A 20,264-nucleotide genomic window follows, 5' to 3' on the forward strand; every position below is an offset into this window, starting at 1 on the left:
AGTTTTTAACTTCAATTCATTAACTCTATTCTTATTCTGTTAGGCTCGTTTTGATAATATTTTCTATTAGAAGATAAGGATTTGAAAATGAAAAAAATACCGCAGTGGATGGAATAAAAATTTATACCTCTAACACGTCAAATATGAAATAATAAGATTTTTCTACTGCAATTTGATAAGTATCTCGCATACATTACTGATACAATTTTACATACAACAACTCGACCGATTTTGATGATTCTTGGGCCAATCGCTTTGTCTTAACCTTGCGAGTGCTATTAAAGATATGGCAGTAATGGCGTTCGCCATATTGTGAAACAGAATGAATGTTCGTAAGTGGCACACTGGAGACGAAACGCGTCGGCCGATTTTGATAATTCTTAAGTCAATCGATTTGTTTTAACATTGCGAGTGATACTGAAGATATGGCAGTAATGAAAATTCAATATGGCGACCATCACACGCTATATTGCAAAAAATAAAACACTGAAAATCGGCGAACTATGTCAAGTTCACGCGTTTGGTCTCTAGAGCGCCTCAAAGAACCAAACATATATACATAGGCTGAAAATGAAAGTCTACAAACTATGGTAAGTGGAGTATCATTGAATAGGTATTTGAAAATCCTAACAAAAACGGGTAAGATAAGAAAAAAAATTATTTAAAAAATCAAGGAATCTGGTAGAGTTTAATATAAGCTGAAAAGAATAAAGCATGGTTACAAACTTCATGATCACCACTTTTCAATACTTGCATACGCTGATGACATCTGCTCGGTAAAGATGCTGCATCCTAAGAATTCTTTTGGATGCTGTAGGATCAACCGCTGAATGGATGGGCTTAAAGTTTCAACCACCGAAATGTGCCTCACTGCATGTAGACTGTAGACGACGTCGGGAAGTCTATCCCACAGAGTTTACTATTCAAGGAGGAGGACTGACGGTCCTAAAAGAGGGAGAAGAGTACCAACACCTAGGTGTACCCACGGGCTTCCGTGTGGCTCAGACCCCCTTTGAAACGTGAGACGAGAAGACGAGAAACGTGATCTGTCTGTCACCATCAAACGACCTGGGCAAACACCTGAGCGTATCATTGTCCCAGAGACGGCGCGATCCATGATAGTCCGTATGCTTCGCTCAGCACTTCGGGCATACTACCTTTCTAAATTACTAGGAAAACCAGATCAGGGAAAGGCGTACTCATGTACTAATCTAAGGGATGCGAGCAACCACTTCCTGCTGAATGGGCGGTACACTCGATTCTGCGATTATCGCTTTATCCACCGAGCTCGACTCGGCGTCGTTCCATTAAATGGAACACGGCGATTCGGGAACGGGGATAAACGGTGCCGACGTTTATGCTATGTCAATGAGACATTGCCACACGTGCTGAATCATTGTACCATCCATTCAGCGGCGTGGCAACGGCGGCATAACGCCGTTCAAGACCGTCTTGCTCGCGGATCGCGTCTACCCCCGGGTGCTGTCTTAAATATCAATAGACAAGTACCCGGTGTACAGAGTACTCTTCGTCCTGATCTGGTGGTCTTGGATGAATCTAGCAAGGAAGTAAAGATCATCGACATTTGCATTCCATTTGAGGGTGCTCCGGATGCTCTAGAGGTTGCTCGGCAGCAAAAGCTCGAAAAATATAACCAACTTGCTGCTGAGTTAACCACGAAAGGCTACAGAATCTCATTGGATGCATTTGTCGTTGGTTCGCTCGGGGCCTGGCTACCTAATAACTATAGGATTGCGAAGTCTTTGGGAATAGCACCCAAATATACGCAGACCATGGCTCGATTGATGGTGTCGGACACGATCCGCTGGTCGCGCGACATCTACATCGAACACCTAACCAGACAGAGGCAGTACCATGATCAGCCCCCGTGACCAAGCACAAAGGTATTGGATGGCCCGAACACCTGAGCCACCCCCCCCCCCCACCATACATCAGTGTGAAGTTTTGTGATTGTGAATTTATTGTGATTATAAAAACTGTGATTTATGACACTTACTATGTTCTGTTTTTGCGTTTTAAACTACTGTTTTAATATTTTATTTTAAAGTGTTTATTTTAAATGTGTAGTCCTACTTATTTATTTTATATTAGTTACTTTTATTAATTTTATTTTAAATGTTTTTAAATTTGTACTACACTTGTTCGATTATTTCCTGTTTATTGTTCAAATTTTAACTATGTATCTTTTAAAGATTATTTAAATAAAAAGCTGAAAAGAATAAAACAAGTATAGCAGTTTACATAGCGACTTTAACCGTCGGGACCCATTATTGGGAAGATTCGAGCCAGTGTAAATTTTAATGGGTGCCGACTGTTAAAGTAGCTATGTAAGCTGCAAGACATTTTTTTCTTTTCAGTTTATATTTAACTCAGCCGGGTTTTTATTCTATAAATTTTTTTCCCCATAAAATTATCGCGTGCTTTGGTTGGCAATCTTTCGTCAATTTGAGGACACAATCGAACCCAGCTATTTTTACCTATGTGAAATGTTATTTCGAGTTAGTATATCAAATCCATAATGTAAGACATGAAGCTTTATAAAGCCACCGAATATTTAAATTTAAATGCGATTTTACTGGATTTAAAAATTTTTGGTACTTGGAGGTGCCATTAGTAGCTTTATAGGGTAAGAGTGTTGGTAGTTAAAAGGGTAAACTAGAAAAATGTAAATTTTAAGGCCGTCGCACGTAGTATGATCGATCCGCCAACATTCTCGCGAAACCAAGAACCGCAACTGAGCACCGCCACTTTTATTATAATATTTGAATTACAATAAAAAGTATTAATGTATTATAAAAGTTTTATTATAAAAAGTTATTAATATGCAATTAAGCTTGGAATATAAGGTAGCTGTGTATAACAAAATTAATACAAAGTTTTCATGGACTGTTAATAATAAGTCAGTAGATGGAGAGTTCAATATGAACAGTGTATACAGGGTGTTCTGTTATTGACTGCAGATCGTCGGCCTACAGAATAAGCTCATAAAGACGAAGGAAAAAGTCATTTACCAATTTTGGATTTGAGCCCTAGTTTGGGCGCTACAGGTATGGCCAAAATTGATAAATTTGTTAATTCACTGACTATGATTCGATAACCAGCAGCCAATGATAATCAGTAGATATTAGTATCTATCATTTAATAATATTAAACTAAAGAAGGGATATGAACTGATTTCAATTGGATATTATTATTTTAAAAAAACATTTAAAAAATGTTTTTGATTGGTTTGGTCGAATCCTACTTTTTTTATTTTTATTATATTTTTCCAAGAAAACATTAGATTCTTAGTAAAAAAACAAATTAGGTTATAAAAGGCGTTGTTTTAATTTAACGTAAACAATAAAAATTATTAAAACTTAAATTGCAATTGGTAAAAAAACAAATTACGTCAGCATAGGCGTGTTTTTGTTTGTTTACGTTAAATTAAAACCACGCCTTTTATGACTTAATTTGTTTTTTTACTAAGAATCTGTAGTGGCTCTGGCTAATGGACGTAATATCCAAAGTCGGAATACTTCTCGAATAAATTTATACGGAAAAATGTGAATGAAATGAAATGGTTGCACTAACCTTTTGAACGCCTACTCCGGTAATAATCTCCAAACTTCTTCTGGTTTCACCCACGTAATTTGGATAAAAGGATGGATAATTATAGGATATTATAGTGAACTAGTTTGAAGTAGTAACTTGATAAGTAAACCGTTTACCGAACGTTAATTATACGTACGAACTAATAACACATATAGAAGATGAGGACGCACAAAAATGAGGGACACACTGTCCGCTTTAAATTCACAATGAGAACGAACGGTTCGCGTTGACTCACTCTCGATAAGAAAAAAAATTGCGCAAAGGGCAATTACTCAAATTAAAAGGAGACAGAATATCTCCGTTCAAAAAAAAAAAATAGATTTAATTCTCTTTAAACAAAATTTGTGTAAACACCAAAAACCAGGGTCGGATTTGAAGATAAGTTCAAAGTCCGAATTCCGGCGTAAACATTCCCCCCACCTTAAAACACTGTTTTAAAATTAAGTAAAAAAAAACGGAACTCTGTAACTTAATAATAAAAAAAATAAAACCAACAAATAAATAAACTGGTAGATTCAAATTTAGGATCATACGTCCTTAACACTTATTGAGCCGTATGATTCCGTTTGTGAAATCTTTAAAGAATTATTGGGATGGTAGGGGGCACAGCTTCACCACTGGTCTTTTATATACTCCATTTTTGGTTTTGACCGTGGCGACGCGAAACATGTTATCATTTCCCGGAAATACCTCTTCTATTACACCGGTAAGCCATTGAAGTGGCGGTAAATTATCGTTTTTAATTAAAACTAAAGTACCCGGAGTTACAGGACAGGTTGGAGTATTCCATTTTTGTCGCGTTTGTAACTCGCCTAAATATTCTTGGTGCCATCGTTTCCAATACGATTGGACCAAACTATCAAGCAATTCCTTTCTTTGTAACTTATTTAGTGGCTTATCAAGTACATTATATGCGGGTAAACTTTGTAAAGGGGTTAACGTTAAAAAATGAGCCGGGGTTAACGGCAAACCCTCGGCCGCATCTGAAGATTGCCAGACTAATGGGCGTGAATTTAACAAGGCTTCAATTTGTATAAGCACGGTTGAAAATTCCTCATATGATAAAATTTGCTCCCCAATAACTCTAGTTAAGTGAGTCCTAACTGATTTTATCATACTCTCCCAAGCTCCTCCGAAATGGCTCCCAGTGGGTGGATTCAATCGCCAAATGATACGTCGACAAGACAATTCTGAATTTATAGCTGATTGGTAGAGATTAGATTGAACAAATTCATACAACTCATTTAAATATCGTTTAGCACCAATAAAATTTGTACCTGAGTCAGAATAAATTGTAGAACACGGCCCACGTCTAGATAGAAAACGCTTGAACGCAGCTAAAAAAACATCCGTATTTAAATCTGATGCCAATTCTAAATGAACCGCTCGGGTTGTCAAACATGTAAAAAGACAGATGTAAGCCTTTTGGGATCGTACTCCACGATGCCTACTTAACGTTATATAGAATGGACCACCATAATCGACACCGGTATAAGTAAATGCCTTAGCTTGAGATACTCTGACACTGGGTAAATCAGCCATAATTGGTGCGTGTGAACGCGGTTTAGTTTTAAAACAAGTATTACACTTTTGTACACGAAAACGGACCGTTCCTCTCGCGGCTAAAATCCAATATTTTTGACGCAATACGGACAATAATAAATGAGGTCCGGCATGTAAATTGAATCGATGATTATAATCGATTAATAAATCAACAAAATGATCTCTTTTGGGGAGTAGCATGGGATGTTTTTGGTCGTAAGCAATCACCGCATTGACTAAACGACCTCCTACCCGAATAATGTTATCCTGTATGAAAGGATTCAGAAAGCGTATTTTCGGAGAACACAGTTTGTCATTCTTCAATAAACGAAACTCTTCTCGAAAATGAACACGTTGAACACTAGAAATTAAGTAATTCTCGGCTTTGGTTAAATGTGTAGCTATAATATTTTGCCGTTTTGGCAATATTCTAGCGAATCGCAACACAAATACGGTTGATCGTATTAATTTTAACCAAGAACCGCAACGATTAATTAATGAATAAAGAGGATGCTCTTCCTCTTCGAAAACGGGTAACGAAATTGTCTTAGCCTCACAGACAACTTCTTGCGCAATATTTTTTGTAAAGGGGTTTAGAGGCCACTCTGACCTATCACGCGAACACCATGATGGTCCACTCAACCACAACGGATGTTCAAGAAATTCTTTCGGTGATAATCCTCGAGACGCACAATCCGCTGGATTATCGCTACTAGAAATATGATACTACGACGACACATCAATTAACGATTGAATTTTTGATACACGGTTAGCTACAAAAGTCTTCCACTTATGAGGGGAACCATTGATCCAATTAAGCACTACCATTGAATCGGAAAACGCAAACACATTAGTAATATTCACTCGATTCGAATATTGGGCAATAACACACTTCAAAAGTTTTGCTAATAATAATTTCGCACATAACTCTAAACGAGGGATAGTTAAAATTGTTTTAACTGGAGCCACTTTGGATTTAGCACATAATATATGGAGTTGTATGTGACGGTCCGGATCTATAATCCTGGAATATATAACTGCGGCATATGCTTTGGACGATGCATCGCAAAATGCCAACAATTCTAGCGAAGAACCCGTTTTAAATCCAATATGACGTGGAATTTTTATTTGACTTAAGTCGTTTAACTCATTTTGAAAGACTTTCCAAATATTTTGTAAATAATTTGGAATTGGTTCATCCCACTCAAGTTTGAGTAGCCACAATTCTTGAATTAGTAATTTCATATGTAAAGATACCGGAACAAGCAAACCTAAAGGGTCCCAGATACGCATTACAGTTTTCAAAATATTTCTTTTTGTACATTCTAAATTTTCAACACTAATAGAAAAGCTTAGAACGTCGCTATTTGCTTGCCACTGCAAGCCAAGCACCTTCAAAAACTCCGCAGGGAATTCCAAAATTTGATTTGAACGAGCATGATCAGGAATTTCATCAGATAACTCACGTAAATTAGTCGCCCATTTTACTAGTTCCATGCCTCCTGCTCGGAATAAACCGACTAATTCACGATAAATGTTATGCGCGATCGACTTTTCGGCCACAGAACAAATTATGTCATCGATATAGATATCACGTAATATTATCTCGGACGCTAAAGGAAATTTTTTCGCTTCATCGTCAGCTAATTGGCGTAAAGTGCGTAAAGCTAAGTAGGGAGAACTCTTAACCCCAAAGGCAACCGTGGTTAATTGGCAAATTTGAATAGGTTCTTCACCAGAAAACCTCCACAAAATACATTGATATTTTTGATGAGGAGGACACAATTCAATTTGTCTATACATCTGTTTCACATCTGATGTCATAGCAAATTGAAATAAACGAAAATTAAGTAGAATGTCAAAAATATCAGTTTGTAATTTCGGACCGGTATATAAAGCATCGTTTAAAGATATTCCATTATCGGTTTTCGCGGACGCATCGAAAACCACTCGTAATGGTGTAGAACTGGAGCTAGCCTTAAAAACCCCGTGATGAGGAATAAAGTAGCCACATGATTTAGGATGTAGACCACTTATGGTCTTCAGATGACCTTCGTCGAAATAGTCACGTATAACTTCCATATATTGTTTTTTAAACAAAGGCATAGAGGCGAATCGTTTTTCTAAGTTTTGGAATCGTCTTAAAGCAGAAGTATAAGAGTCTCCTAAATCAGAAAAAATCTTTCTAAATGGTAAAGCTACCTCATATCGACCACTTACGTCTCGCTTAACAGACGCCGCAAATAATTTTTCGCACTCTAAATCGTCTGCGTTTAACACGGTACCGTTTGGCACTTCCTCTTTATCCCAAAATTGTTGGATGAGTTGATCCATATTAAGGGGAGAGTTAACACAACAATAAGATTGAATAATGTTATTAGTGACTTCAGCTTTCGCTTTACCCATAATAATGAAACCTAACGTCGAATCAAGGGCGACTGGCGAATCCGGACCTGTGATTCGAAGTCCCTTCAGAATGTAGGGCACTAACTCGGCGCCTATCATTCCATCAATCTCACTCGGTCGATAAAATTCATCATCTGCCAAACGCAAATTTTTAAATGTATCACACACTTCACTATCAATCACACAGGTTGGCAACTGATCCGTAATTTTATCAACTATTAAAACATCCATCGTGTATTTAATGTGAATATCATATTTACTATAAAATTTTAATTGAGCTTGTCCGTTGACGCGTTTTTCGGAAACACCAATTCCTGACACGGTCAGACACGCTCGATTCACTGGTAACTTGAGTCTTTGACAACACCTCTGAGTTATGAAACTGCATTGACTTGCACTGTCAATCAAAAATCTAAATAAAAAATTTTCTCCAAAATGAGATACAACATGTACTTGAGCTGTAGCCAATAATACAGTATATTTCGATTGCACTAATTCTGATGTCGAACACAAATTCACCGGAGGAGATGGCTTGGATTCAACTGACACACTCGATGTGGAGGGATTACCCTTTAAAACTTCTGAATTATCTTTACCATTGGCATCTGACTTATGATGAAAATGTAAAAGCGTATGATGGCGTTTTGAACATTTACGACAGCTCGAGTTTGAACTACAATTCTTTACACCGTGATTGGAATGCAAACAGTTGAAACATAAATTATGTGCTTTAACCACATGGACTCGTTCCGTAGGCGTTAAAGACATAAATTTATGACACTTGAATAATTTATGATCTCCCTTACATTTTGGACAAATTAATTTCTCATACGTATTATTACTCATAACATCGGATGAATTTGAATCGGCACTAATAGCAAATGAATGCATCACCGCCTTAGAATTTGCTTGCTTACTGGAATTAGCTGAACCACTAGTTCGACTCAGTATTTTTGCTTGGGTTTTGATAAAAACGGAAAGTTCATTGTAGGTGGGAATGACCCCTTTAGCCAATGACTGTTCAAATAACTTCTGTGTATGCACATCCAATTTTTGTAAGGCAATTGTCATTAAAATAAAATCGGATAACTCTCCCACCTTTACTTCCTTTAAAGCGTTAACGGCACTATCAAATTTTTCAACAAATAAGTTTAAATTTTGACCACTTTCCACTAAAAAAGGTTTGAATTTCAAAATTTGATCCAAATACATAAAGGCTATATGCCGTGAATCTTGATATTTATCAATTAATGAATCCCACATAAGTGAATAATTTTCAGGTGTAGGAGGTACCCCACTACATAAAGCGAGTGCATTGTGAGTTAAACTTCCTAATAAATAACGTAATTTGGAAATACTATCCAATTTTATGTTTTCATGCACCAATGATTTGAAAGTAGCATAAAATATAGGCCATCTTAACGGGTTGCCATCAAACGATGGAATCGTAATTTTAGGTAGCCTAGGAGAAACTATATCCCCAATCGATTTCACCGATTCATTTACTTGCTCGGATTTTTTCACCTTAAGAGAATCAGCTACGGATTTAATGTAACAAAACAATTCATCTATTACATTCAATTCTTGACAATTTGGCTCAAATTCAGGATCTAACTCTAAATTTATTAAATTTATATCATCAACTAGGAGCTTAAACTCATTACAGGTCTCGTTCAAAGTCGAATATCTGATAAGAAAATCATTCACAATTGTCTCATCCGCAATGTTTTGACTTTTATCAAATAATAGCTGTACTCTTTTGAAAAGGGTTTGCTTTTTCGAAGTTAAAACCTTTAATTTTGATTGTAATTTAGCTTCAGCCATTATTGTCAATAATCAGTGACAGCAGGTGTACGTAAACAAGTAATACACAAATAGACTAAATATGTGCATTGTATTTTGTAAACAAACGATTAAATGGTTGATTTAAAATAAATATTATAAGTATTTCGTACACAAAGATCAACACTTTGATTATAGTCCAGGAGCTGTCGATCTAAAAAGTTCCCTCATACCGTGCATATATTTTTTTTAAAGAAAATAGATAGTTTAAAACTATAGGAATTCGAAACGGTAGGTTTGCGTGGTTTTGCAAAGCCGAAAAAATGTTTAAAAAAATTAATTATTAAAAAAATCGATAAATGTTTGTCTCTCATGTTGTGAAATGGTTTGCCTAAAGTATATTCTACAGAAAATTTCATTATCTTTCAGAAAAAATTTACGCAAACCAATTTTTTTAGCCGGGAGAGTCAGGCAAGCCTTTTAAAGTGTGTGATGAGGGAGGAAATTTCTCCCTCATTACGTAACATGATTTTTTTTTTATTTTGTTCCTTGCAGTGTCTACTTTAAGATTATCTTGGTTTGCGGGCTCAGAAACGGCCGGAAATGTCCAGCAAACCAGCTTAAAGTTCATCTACTCTGAACTCATTTTCAATAAATATAAACTAGAATAAATGTTTCGTTGTAAAATTACTATTGTTTTATGGTGATTTTTATTTTTTATTTTCTATTAAATACTTTTATTTTATAAAATTACTTTTCTATATTTTCTTTTAAACACATAATGAAGTTGCTGCGGGGGTGAGCTTCTAGAACTACGATAGTTTCTATACTTTCTGTAGTTTTTAAGAATCTAAGATAGAGATTGTTATTATTTTCGGTCGGAATGTACATACATTTCTCTCTTTCTGTCATCTCTATACTTGAAAATCTACCCGCATCTGCTGAAGGGCACCCAGCATAATACGTCAAGACGAAGAGAAAATATATATGCATTTCTAAAATATTTATGCACGCGAAATATCGAAATATATGAAAAAACCAAGAGCTGCTACATGTCTTCATCCGTATGAGTATTTGGAAAATATTTCAGCAGAAAATCATAATTTCAAGCAAGATGCAATTCTCCGAGACATCATTTGGGCGATTTCAGTTCCTTTCGTGCCACAAACTCCAATGTGGATTGGATTCAACAGCCAGATTTTGATAGATAATAGTGAGATACAAGTAGTCGACTATTTACAGAGTAGACCGACTGACTTCAATAAGAGTTTGAATAACTTTAAGGAAGTTGAAGGAAGCAATAGTCAAATTTTTATATGAACATTGGACAGATGACTCATGCAGCTCTCTTATTAATGACAAGACAATTTTTTTGACAGTTGAGGAAAAATGCTTTGTCTACAAAAATATTGATGGAAAGATATCACGAACCTTAAATGAAGATTATACTTGTTCCCATGAAGAAGCTGACACAAGAATTTTCTTTCATTTAAATAAATGTTCACCCCAGAAAAAAATTTTGATAAGGTCTGTCGATACTGATGTCTTAGTCATTTGTTTAGGAAATATTCATAAATTTACTCATCAAAAAATTTGGATAATCAGTAAATCTGGCTCTGAAATAAATTACATAAGTTGCACAGATCTTGCAAAAGAATTAGGTCCATCACTTTGTCGAGCTCTGCCAGGTTTTCATGCCTTCACGGGGTCAGATTATACTGCAGCTTTCGTCCGCAAAGGAAAAATCAAACCGCTGAATATTTTAATACAAAATAAAGAGTACCAACATATGTTCGAGCATTTAACAGATCCAGAAGATGTCAATAATGATGAAAAAATGGAAATTTTACAGCGATTTACAAATGAAATGTACAATATCGATAAAAATGATGTAAATAGTGCTAGGTTTGAATTGTTCTTGAAGTTTTTCGCAAGTACAAGCGTTAAAGAACAATTTTATAAAGATCTGATTAATTTTGATTCCAGCAACATTTCTCCATGTTGGAAAACCTTGTCGAAGAAAACTTTGCGTACAATATTTGTAAATACAATGTGGCAAAATGCCACTGAACATTTGTGTGTCGTATATGAACCCACTGAATGTGGATGGCAACTGAATAGCGACAATAAGTTAGAACCGTTATGGTACAAAGGCCCAGCGGCACCTTCAAAAGTAGAAGAAATTTTGCGAGCAGAAATTAATACCGAAGAATCAGAGGAAGGGAGTGAAGAAGATAAAGAATCAACAAATAGAAATCATTGGAGTATTGATGAAATTGACTTCGATGATTAATGATATAAACTATGTTTGACTTTGATGATCAATAAAATAAACTATGTTTTAGCATTAACAATTGATAATTGTTTTCACTCTATTAAATTATTAAATCCATCCAAAATAAAATTTCCTATTATTCCTTTAATTATATTTACCCTTTCATTATTTCAAATCGTAAAAACAACAAGACGTCATATCCTATATAAAGTTCGTACTAAAGTATATCAAAAGAAAATATAGAAAAGTAATTTTATAAAATAAAAGTATTTAATAGAAAATAAAAAATAAAAATCACCATAAAACAATAGTAATTTTACAACGAAACATTTATTCTAGTTTATATTTATTGAAAATGAGTTCAGAGTAGATGAACTTTAAGCTGGTTTGCTGGACATTTCCGGCCGTTTCTGAGCCCGCAAACCAAGATAATCTTAAAGTAGACACTGCAAGGAACAAAAAAAAAAAAAAAATCATGTTACGTAATGAGGGAGAAATTTCCTCCCTCATCACACACTTTAAAAGGCTTGCCTGACTCTCCCGGCTAAAAAAATTGGTTTGCGTAAATTTTTTCTGAAAGATAATGAAATTTTCTGTAGAATATACTTTAGGCAAACCATTTCACAACATGAGAGACAAACATTTATCGATTTTTTTAATAATTAATTTTTTTAAACATTTTTTCGGCTTTGCAAAACCACGCAAACCTACCGTTTCGAATTCCTATAGTTTTAAACTATCTATTTTCTTTAAAAAAAATATATGCACGTATGAGGGAACTTTTTAGATCGACAGCTCCTGGACTATTATCATGTACACAAACAATACGTACTCAATAGGTGTGTGTTAAATTAAATACAAGTAACCAGTTTTAAATAACCATTTACTTTACTTCGAAATAAATATTGTAAAAAGTATTTATTCCATCAAAAACTCAATAATGCCCAAATCTACAGAAAAATGATAATGATAATAATACTCAAACAATATAAACAATAAACACCGACTTGAATCCGTCGAAAATTTTGATATTGTGAAACAAAAATATCTGTTTATTCACTCAATAAAACAGTGTTTTAAGTAACTACTGCGCATATCATTGGTATGTAAAGTTGTCTCACTCTCACGTTGTAGACATGCGCACACGATAAAACTATCTCGCAAGCTTGTTTGCTGGCGAAAACAAGTTATATCATTAAAAATATCTTTTCGCGCGTTTTTTACACGTTTTTTACTCCAATTTTTTCTCAAAAATTCGACAATTCTCCGCATAAATCATGCAAAAACGTATTCCCCAGGCTCACAATCCGCTTCGAAGGACCATTAAATGTAGTGGCTCTGGCTAATGGACGTAATATCCAAAGTCGGAATACTTCTCGAATAAATTTATACGGAAAAATGTGAATGAAATGAAATGGTTGCACTAACCTTTTGAACGCCTACTCCGGTAATAATCTCCAAACTTCTTCTGGTTTCACCCACGTAATTTGGATAAAAGGATGGATAATTATAGGATATTATAGTGAACTAGTTTGAAGTAGTAACTTGATAAGTAAACCGTTTACCGAACGTTAATTATACGTACGAACTAATAACACATATAGAAGATGAGGACGCACTGTCCTTGGTATACAGACGCACTATCTGATTACACTACTGTTGTACAGCACAAAAATGAGGGACACACTGTCCGCTTTAAATTCACAATGAGAACGAACGGTTCGCGTTGACTCACTCTCGATAAGAAAAAAAATTGCGCAAAGGGCAATTACTCAAATTAAAAGGAGACAGAATATCTCCGTTCAAAAAAAAAAAAATAGATTTAATTCTCTTTAAACAAAATTTGTGTAAACACCAAAAAGACCAGAGTCGGATTTGAAGATAAGTTCAAAGTCCGAATTCCGGCGTAAACAGAATCTAATGTTTTCTTGGAAAAATATAATAAAAATAAAAAAAGTAGGATTCGACCAAACCAATCAAATACATTTTTTAAATGTTTTTTTAAAATAATAATATCCAATTGAAATCAGTTCATATCCCTTCTTTAGTTTAATATTATTAAATAATAGATACTAATATCTTCTGATTATCATTGGCTGCTGGTTATCGAATCATAGTCAGTGAATGAACAAATTTATCAATTTTTGCCATACCTGTAGCGAACAAACTAGGGCTCAAATCCAAAATTGGTAAATGACTTTTTCCTTCGTCTTTATGAGCTTATTCTGTAGGCCGACGATCTGCAGTCAATAACAGAACACCCTGTATAAACAGTTCCCTACGGGCAATGATGGATGATTCAATCAAATTAAACATAAATAGAGGCTGAACGTTACATTAAAACAGAGATGTTTGTTTTTTTGATATGTTGTTTGCAATTTAAAGGCAATGTTAAATCCAAATTTTCGACCTCGGTAAAAGACCGGATCATGCCGAAAAATAAGAAAAACTTCGAAAATTTTGACCTTATATCAATTTTTGACGATTTTGACCTGGAAAGACTGGTTTATCATCACAAACTGAAGCTTTTATCTTTAAAGAAGATTAAATTTTCAATAATTTGAGATCAAACCGGTTTTTATTGGATCGTTAGTTTCGGAGATACAGCTTTTCAAAGTTGTACCTCCGAAACAACAAAGAGATTCCTTTTCAAAGTCTATTTTTTCAAGTTATGTGTAAACCGTAAGAGATTTAAAAATTTTTAAAATAAAAAATGTTCCTTATAAAAATTAAACAGACTTTCAAACTTTTGTTTGAAACATTTTTTTGTAAACATCACCTGTGTTTACCCGTGAAGGCGCAAATTAGGGTAAAATTTTGGTGTTTATTTTCTTCAAAACTATAAAAGATAGGGATAACCAGTGATGTTTATGAAAAATTGTTTCAAACAAAAGTTGTTAATTTTTTTAAGTTGTAAACTTTTGTTCTTCTCTAACAATTTACACGATGAAATTTTGCGAAAAATCGTATAACTTGAAAAATAGACAAATTTTGAAAAGCTGTATCTCCGAAACTAACGATCGTATACAAACCGGATTGATCTCAAATAGTTGCAAATTCAGCCTTCTTTAAAAATAAATACTCCAGTTCGTGATGAAAAATCAGTCCTTCCAGGTCAAAATCACAAAAAAAGATCAAAATTATCGAGGTATTTCTTATTTTTCGGCATGATTCGGTCTTTTTCCGAGGCCGAAAACTTGGATTTAACAGTACCTCTACATGCAAACAACATATTAAAAAAACAAAAATATCTGGATTGATGGTTCATTGTGTGATTTGATGGGACTATGGATTTGATGGGACTTTTTGGATTGCTGAAACAACAATGCAGTGCGAATTCTTGTTAAATATATTGGTTTCAAATATGAAAAGGATATGTTCAATTTAGTAAATTGATTTTGTGTGGAATAATCAATCTTTGCAATATAAAGTATGGCAAATTTAAAAAAAAATTCACATTGTGTATTATAATAAAATTAATTCGTATCCTCTGTATGATGTACATTACACGTTGAATTAAGTATAAACCTTTGTCCTTTAAAGTAGGAAATTTACTATCAATTACTCGCCTATTTTCTGGGAAAATTCAACTTCAAGTGTTTTACGAGGTACGAGGTGAGGCGAAGTTTTGGTATCACCTCGCCTCGCTTATTTTATAATTATCATCACCTTGGCTTCGGCCTTTGTAGAATGTTTACTTCTCTCACCTCGCCTCGATATCAGCCGAGATAGAATGTTGACTAGCCTCGCCTCGGCGGACATAAAATTTTAACCATCTTTGACTTAATTTTCATGAATGTAGATAATATGGCATAATATGGTAAAAGGAACTCGTTAGAAAACAAAAGTCTCTAAAATTTGACCTAACTAAATCAAAGTATCAAGCACAGTCATGTATAGGACTGTGGTATCTAGATTAAACTCTCTCTTTCTTCCGAATTGTTTCTCTGTTTTTCTGTCCCTTTATATCATGTATATGAAATATATCAAGGTATACGAAGTTTAGTCACAAGTTTGTAAGGCTTAAAAATGTTCATGTTATGAACAAAATTTTGGTATTGGTGTTGATAAAATCAACTTATTGGTCCATTTTCCGGTTGTCTACCTGTCTGTCTGTCCGCCTGACAACACGATAATTGAAATTTTTACAGCGTGCCCAGGACACAAAAATTGAGGTCGAGTTCATAAATGAGCAACATTGGGCCTTGGGTAGTGAGCCGTAGGACCCATTCTTTAAACCGTTAGAGGTAGAACAAAAGTTTAAATTTAAAAATTGTTCCTTATAAAAAAATAAACAACTTTTGTTTGAAACATTTTTTCGTAAACATCACTATTTACCCGTGAGAGCGCAAATTGTATAGTATGTATTATTTGGGAATATCAGTTATATATGTCTGACGTGTATGAATGTGTAATGTGACAGAGTAATCAACACTGTCTATACATAATGTTTCAACAATTAACTCAGTCAATTGTTTGTTTTCACTTGTAAGATCAATGTTTTTAACCACTGTTTATTCGTAGAAAAGTGTTGAAAAGAATCAAGAGTTAATTAATACTAGGAGAACCCGTTTTAAAAAAAGTTTCATTTGAAATATCTTTATTTATAAAAACTGTTACATTCCAATCGTGTTTACCTAGTACACTTATTATTTAACTCATTTGTAAAGTATAGATATATTTCGTTAAAATTATTTATTATTTGTCTAGCCTGTTTTTTTCTAAGTTGTACAATTTTAGTCCAAGAGTATATTTTTCGCCTGAAACCAACATGATAAGCTTGAAAATGAGGGGTGATTCATGGAATTTGATAAAGGAATAAGGTATGGACAGAAAAAAAGAGAGAAATAATATTTAAAGATTAATTGAGTTAATACATTAGAAATTTTGAGCTCTTCATTTGAAAGTTAACATTCGCATTCGCGAATATTGGTAAAAAACATTCGCACTCGCATATTTTCATTCGCGAATGTACAAAATGCAACATTCGTCCCATCACTTATACCTATACAGAATATAAAAATAGTAAAAAATAAATAAATAAATTTTATTTGATTAAAGACTTTACAATCTTTTTACAAAGAGTTCCCACATTAATCAACGAAAATAAAAATTATTCGAAATAGTAAGAAAATAAAAATAACTCAGTTATAACATTCTATGTGCACATAAACAAATCATAAGATATAAAATCTTAGAGACAAAATTAAAGAAACACTTGCAGCAATAACTTTTTATTCATTTAGAAGGAATGACCTAATCATCAGAATTGTTCGAAGGTGATAAAAAACTCTTTTTAATATGGGAAATATTCTCACTAGTACCGTTAAGGTATTAAAAGTGAATTTTCTGAAGAAACTTTCACGCTCATACTCATACACAGGGCAAATAAATAATAAATAATAAAGGATTTCGATTTCATTAAGGTTACAAAGAGTGCAAATGACAGCCAAATCAATTACATAACTTATTTTGATGATCACGATACGTAAAATGTGGTTGTTACAGGTACGAAGTTGTGCAAAAACTCGAATGAATGACAGCGGGCTACGGAAAGCCAAATATTTCTCGAACCCATCCCTGATTATCAGGTCTTTGTATATCCAGTTGTGACATGATAAAGTAATTCACGGTCTTGTAGGGCATAGAAATTTTGAAAATTTTTAAGGATTGTTCTTATGCAGGCTTGCAAAATAACGTCATTATTTAATAATTTCCCAATTTAGAAGACAGATATTTCCAAGTCAAAATTCAAGAAGAACTTTTTGATCTGAATCAACTCTTTATTTAATTTATACCGCAGATCTACCGGTCGATGACCCAAACATAACAGTTACATTTTCAGATGATACCGCGATTCTATCGATTGATGTAGATTCAAATTCATAACATTCGTTGTATAAGTGGCGTATTCAAGTTGAGATGAAATCCGTTCATGTAACGTTCACTTTGAGAAAAGAAAAGTGTCCAGCTGTTATAATGAACGGTGTCAGTTTTCCACGGTCAAATGAAGTCAAATATCTGGGTATACACCTTGATAGAAGACTTACTTGGCGTAAACACATCTGGTTGAAACGAAAACAGCAAAACTTGAAATTATCTAATTTATACTGGCTCCTGGATCAAAATTCTAAGCTAGTATTGAACAATAAAGTGTTAGTGTATAAACCAATACTTAAACTTGTGTGGACCTATGGCATTCAGCTATGGGGAACTGCTAGTGCAATAGTAATATCGAAATCCTACAAAGATTTCAATCAAAAGTGTTGCGAACAATTAGTGATTCCCTGTGGTATGTGTATAATGACGATATTTACCGAAGTCTCGAAGTGATCACAGTGCGTGAAGAAATTTCAGTGCGTTTCAGTGATAGATATCTGGCACGCATTGAGCAGCATCCAAACTCTGAAGTGATCAAACTCTTGTACAAGTGTGAACAGACTAAACAGACAAAACGTGTTAGATTTAAGATTTAGGTTTTAACAAAATGTGTTAGATTTAAAATTTTGCTAAAATTTAACATTAGATTAAGCATATTAAGGTGATCACCAGTGGGTAGATTACCGTTCAAGTCAACCTTTCAAGTCACTCGATCTATTTATAGCTCTTTTAAAAACTGATAATAGAAAAATGGAATTAAAATTTAAGATGTCACTAGAGTCAACTACGTCAAGTAAGCCTTTGAGCTGTAATACCCAATTGAGCTTTGGTTGACCAGAGTCGTAAGTATTGGCCAGGTTAAGAAGCCAACTAAAACAGAGTTTCGAATACCTTTCATTACCCATGAGCGTAATTTTAAGCAACCAAGAAAGTGCTGTCTTTATTGCTCTAAGAGCCAACGGTGAAGTACCTGTTTCAACAACTACATAATTTGATACATTGCTCGAGAGCTGAAGGGTTTGTTTAAGAAACTCTACTTGAACGCATTCAATTTCAGTTAAATAACGCAGACTCCATACTGGGGAACAGTATAATAAAGTATTTAACAGGCATGAATGATACAGCTGTATTCTAGCTTCCCAAGAAATGTTTATATTAGTACTAGCTTGATACCCGCCCGCTTCACTGGGCTTAAAAGTAAAAACAACCGCTTTATAGCCCCCAGTTTTCAACTTTTTAAATTTTAAAATAGCCATAGTTCATTGAGTATGAATTGTGACATTTACTGCTTGAAATTTTTACAGAAATCTTTAATTTATCGTCCAAAATGTTGATCACAGATGGAGCAGAATTTGAGAATTTAAAATAGTAAATGTCAGATTAAATTTAATTTTTTTAACTTTTTTTTAATATCTATATCTTTATAATTTATAGCTCATGTGTGAAAGCGTAACAAACAAATAAACAAACAGACATGCTTACTTTCATATTTATAATATATAGAGATAATAAACGAACCTTTTTCCTTCGAAAAAATTGTTTGCTGGGTGTATCGACTTGCGTTTTTTTGCATTGGCTTCAGAAAATTATCCTAAAAAAAGTCTATATGGTTTAGAGGAAATTTTTAAGTTTAACTCCCGCGCTATTGGAGTGAAAGGTGTTTAAATCGTAAAGTATATCAGATAGAATCAAATAACTTTTAAAAGATTTTAAAAAGGTCAAGTAATCCAAAATATAAGACATTTTTATTACTAACCTCTTTTTAGGGGTCTAAAAAACTCTTAAAATGAAAAGGGCCATTTTTTTGAAAATTAAGAGTTTTAATAACGAATTAGGAGGTTTTTGGGGTCGCTGATTTCGAATTTTCAGTAAAAATGTTTGACTTGTTACCCCCTCCCTTCGTTTAGCTTACATAAGTAGTCCCCGAAATAAAAAATACCTTTTTTTTCTTGAAAATTTAAGTCGTTTTAAGGCATTTAAGATGGTTTTTAAAGTTGCAGATCTTGAATTTATGAACAAATTGATTAAATTTTCACCCCCCCTTCTTTAAGCTTACATAAATAGACCACCGAAATAAAAAATACCATTGCTTTGAAAATTTAGGCCTTTTTAAAGCATGTAAGGTGGTTTTCAAAATAAAAAGAAATGCATTGTTCCTAGATTCGATATCAAAGACACAAAAAAACATTTTAAAATCTTGAAACAGGATAAAAAAGAAAAAAAATGGTGATTTTCAATTCATGGGACTCCCAGTATGGACTAAAAAAGAGGGAGCAGCGAAGAGAGGTGCATAAAAGAGTTTCTTAATAAAAAAATATTAAATTTTGGGTCAATTTAGCATTTGAAGCTTTTTTAATTTTTTTAAAAGTTATCTGATTCTATATGATTTACTTTACGATTTAAACACCCATTACCACAATGGCGCGGAGTTAAAATTAAGAAGTTCCGCTTTAAACCATATAGACTTTTATTAGAATAATTTTCGGAAGTCAATGCAGAAAACTGCTAGTCGATACACCAAGCAAACAATTTTTTCAAAGGAATCAAAAAATTCTAGGTTCGTTTATTGTACTATATAGCCAATATTAGAAAACAGTCTAGAATGTTAATTAAATACGATAGGCAAAGATAAAATTATAAATTGTTTTTGTACAAAAAAATCATATGATCATTTTTTCAAATCATTTTTTTTTTAAATGACCAAATAAGGTAAAAATATTGTTTTTTTTATTAAAAAGTCAAAACAGGGACATTAAAAAGGTCT

General features: G+C 33.8%; 1 protein-coding gene across 1 annotated transcript; it reads right to left on the bottom strand.

The window, feature by feature from the left end:
* Positions 1-2,693: 2,693 nt before the first annotated feature.
* Positions 2,694-9,387, bottom strand: LOC123302885. Its single transcript, XM_044885978.1, has 3 exons — positions 5,983-9,387; positions 4,306-5,883; positions 2,694-2,768 (listed from the first exon to the last, which is right to left on the bottom strand). Exons 1-3 carry the CDS (start codon positions 9,385-9,387, stop codon positions 2,694-2,696), a joined length of 5,058 nt encoding a protein of 1,685 aa, XP_044741913.1.
* Between the last annotated feature and the right edge of the window lie 10,877 nt (positions 9,388-20,264).

Source organism: Chrysoperla carnea, chromosome X (assembly GCF_905475395.1).
Source record: "Chrysoperla carnea chromosome X, inChrCarn1.1, whole genome shotgun sequence".
NCBI classification, from domain to species: Eukaryota; Metazoa; Arthropoda; class Insecta; order Neuroptera; family Chrysopidae; genus Chrysoperla; species Chrysoperla carnea.

What these genes read in the sequence shown, in the direction of transcription:
- LOC123302885 (XM_044885978.1), bottom strand. Translation starts at nt 9,387, where the DNA reads ATGGCTGAAGCTAAATTACAATCAAAATTAAAGGTTTTAACTTCGAAA. An exon ending in TTGCGTTTTCCGATTCAATG is followed by an intron (nt 5,884 to 5,982) that starts GTAGTGCTTAAT and finishes GTGTCGTCGTAG; the next exon opens with TATCATATTTCTAGTAGCGA. An exon ending in TTACCGGTGTAATAGAAGAG is followed by an intron (nt 2,769 to 4,305) that starts GTATTTCCGGGA and finishes TTATAATAAAAG; the next exon opens with TGGCGGTGCTCAGTTGCGGT.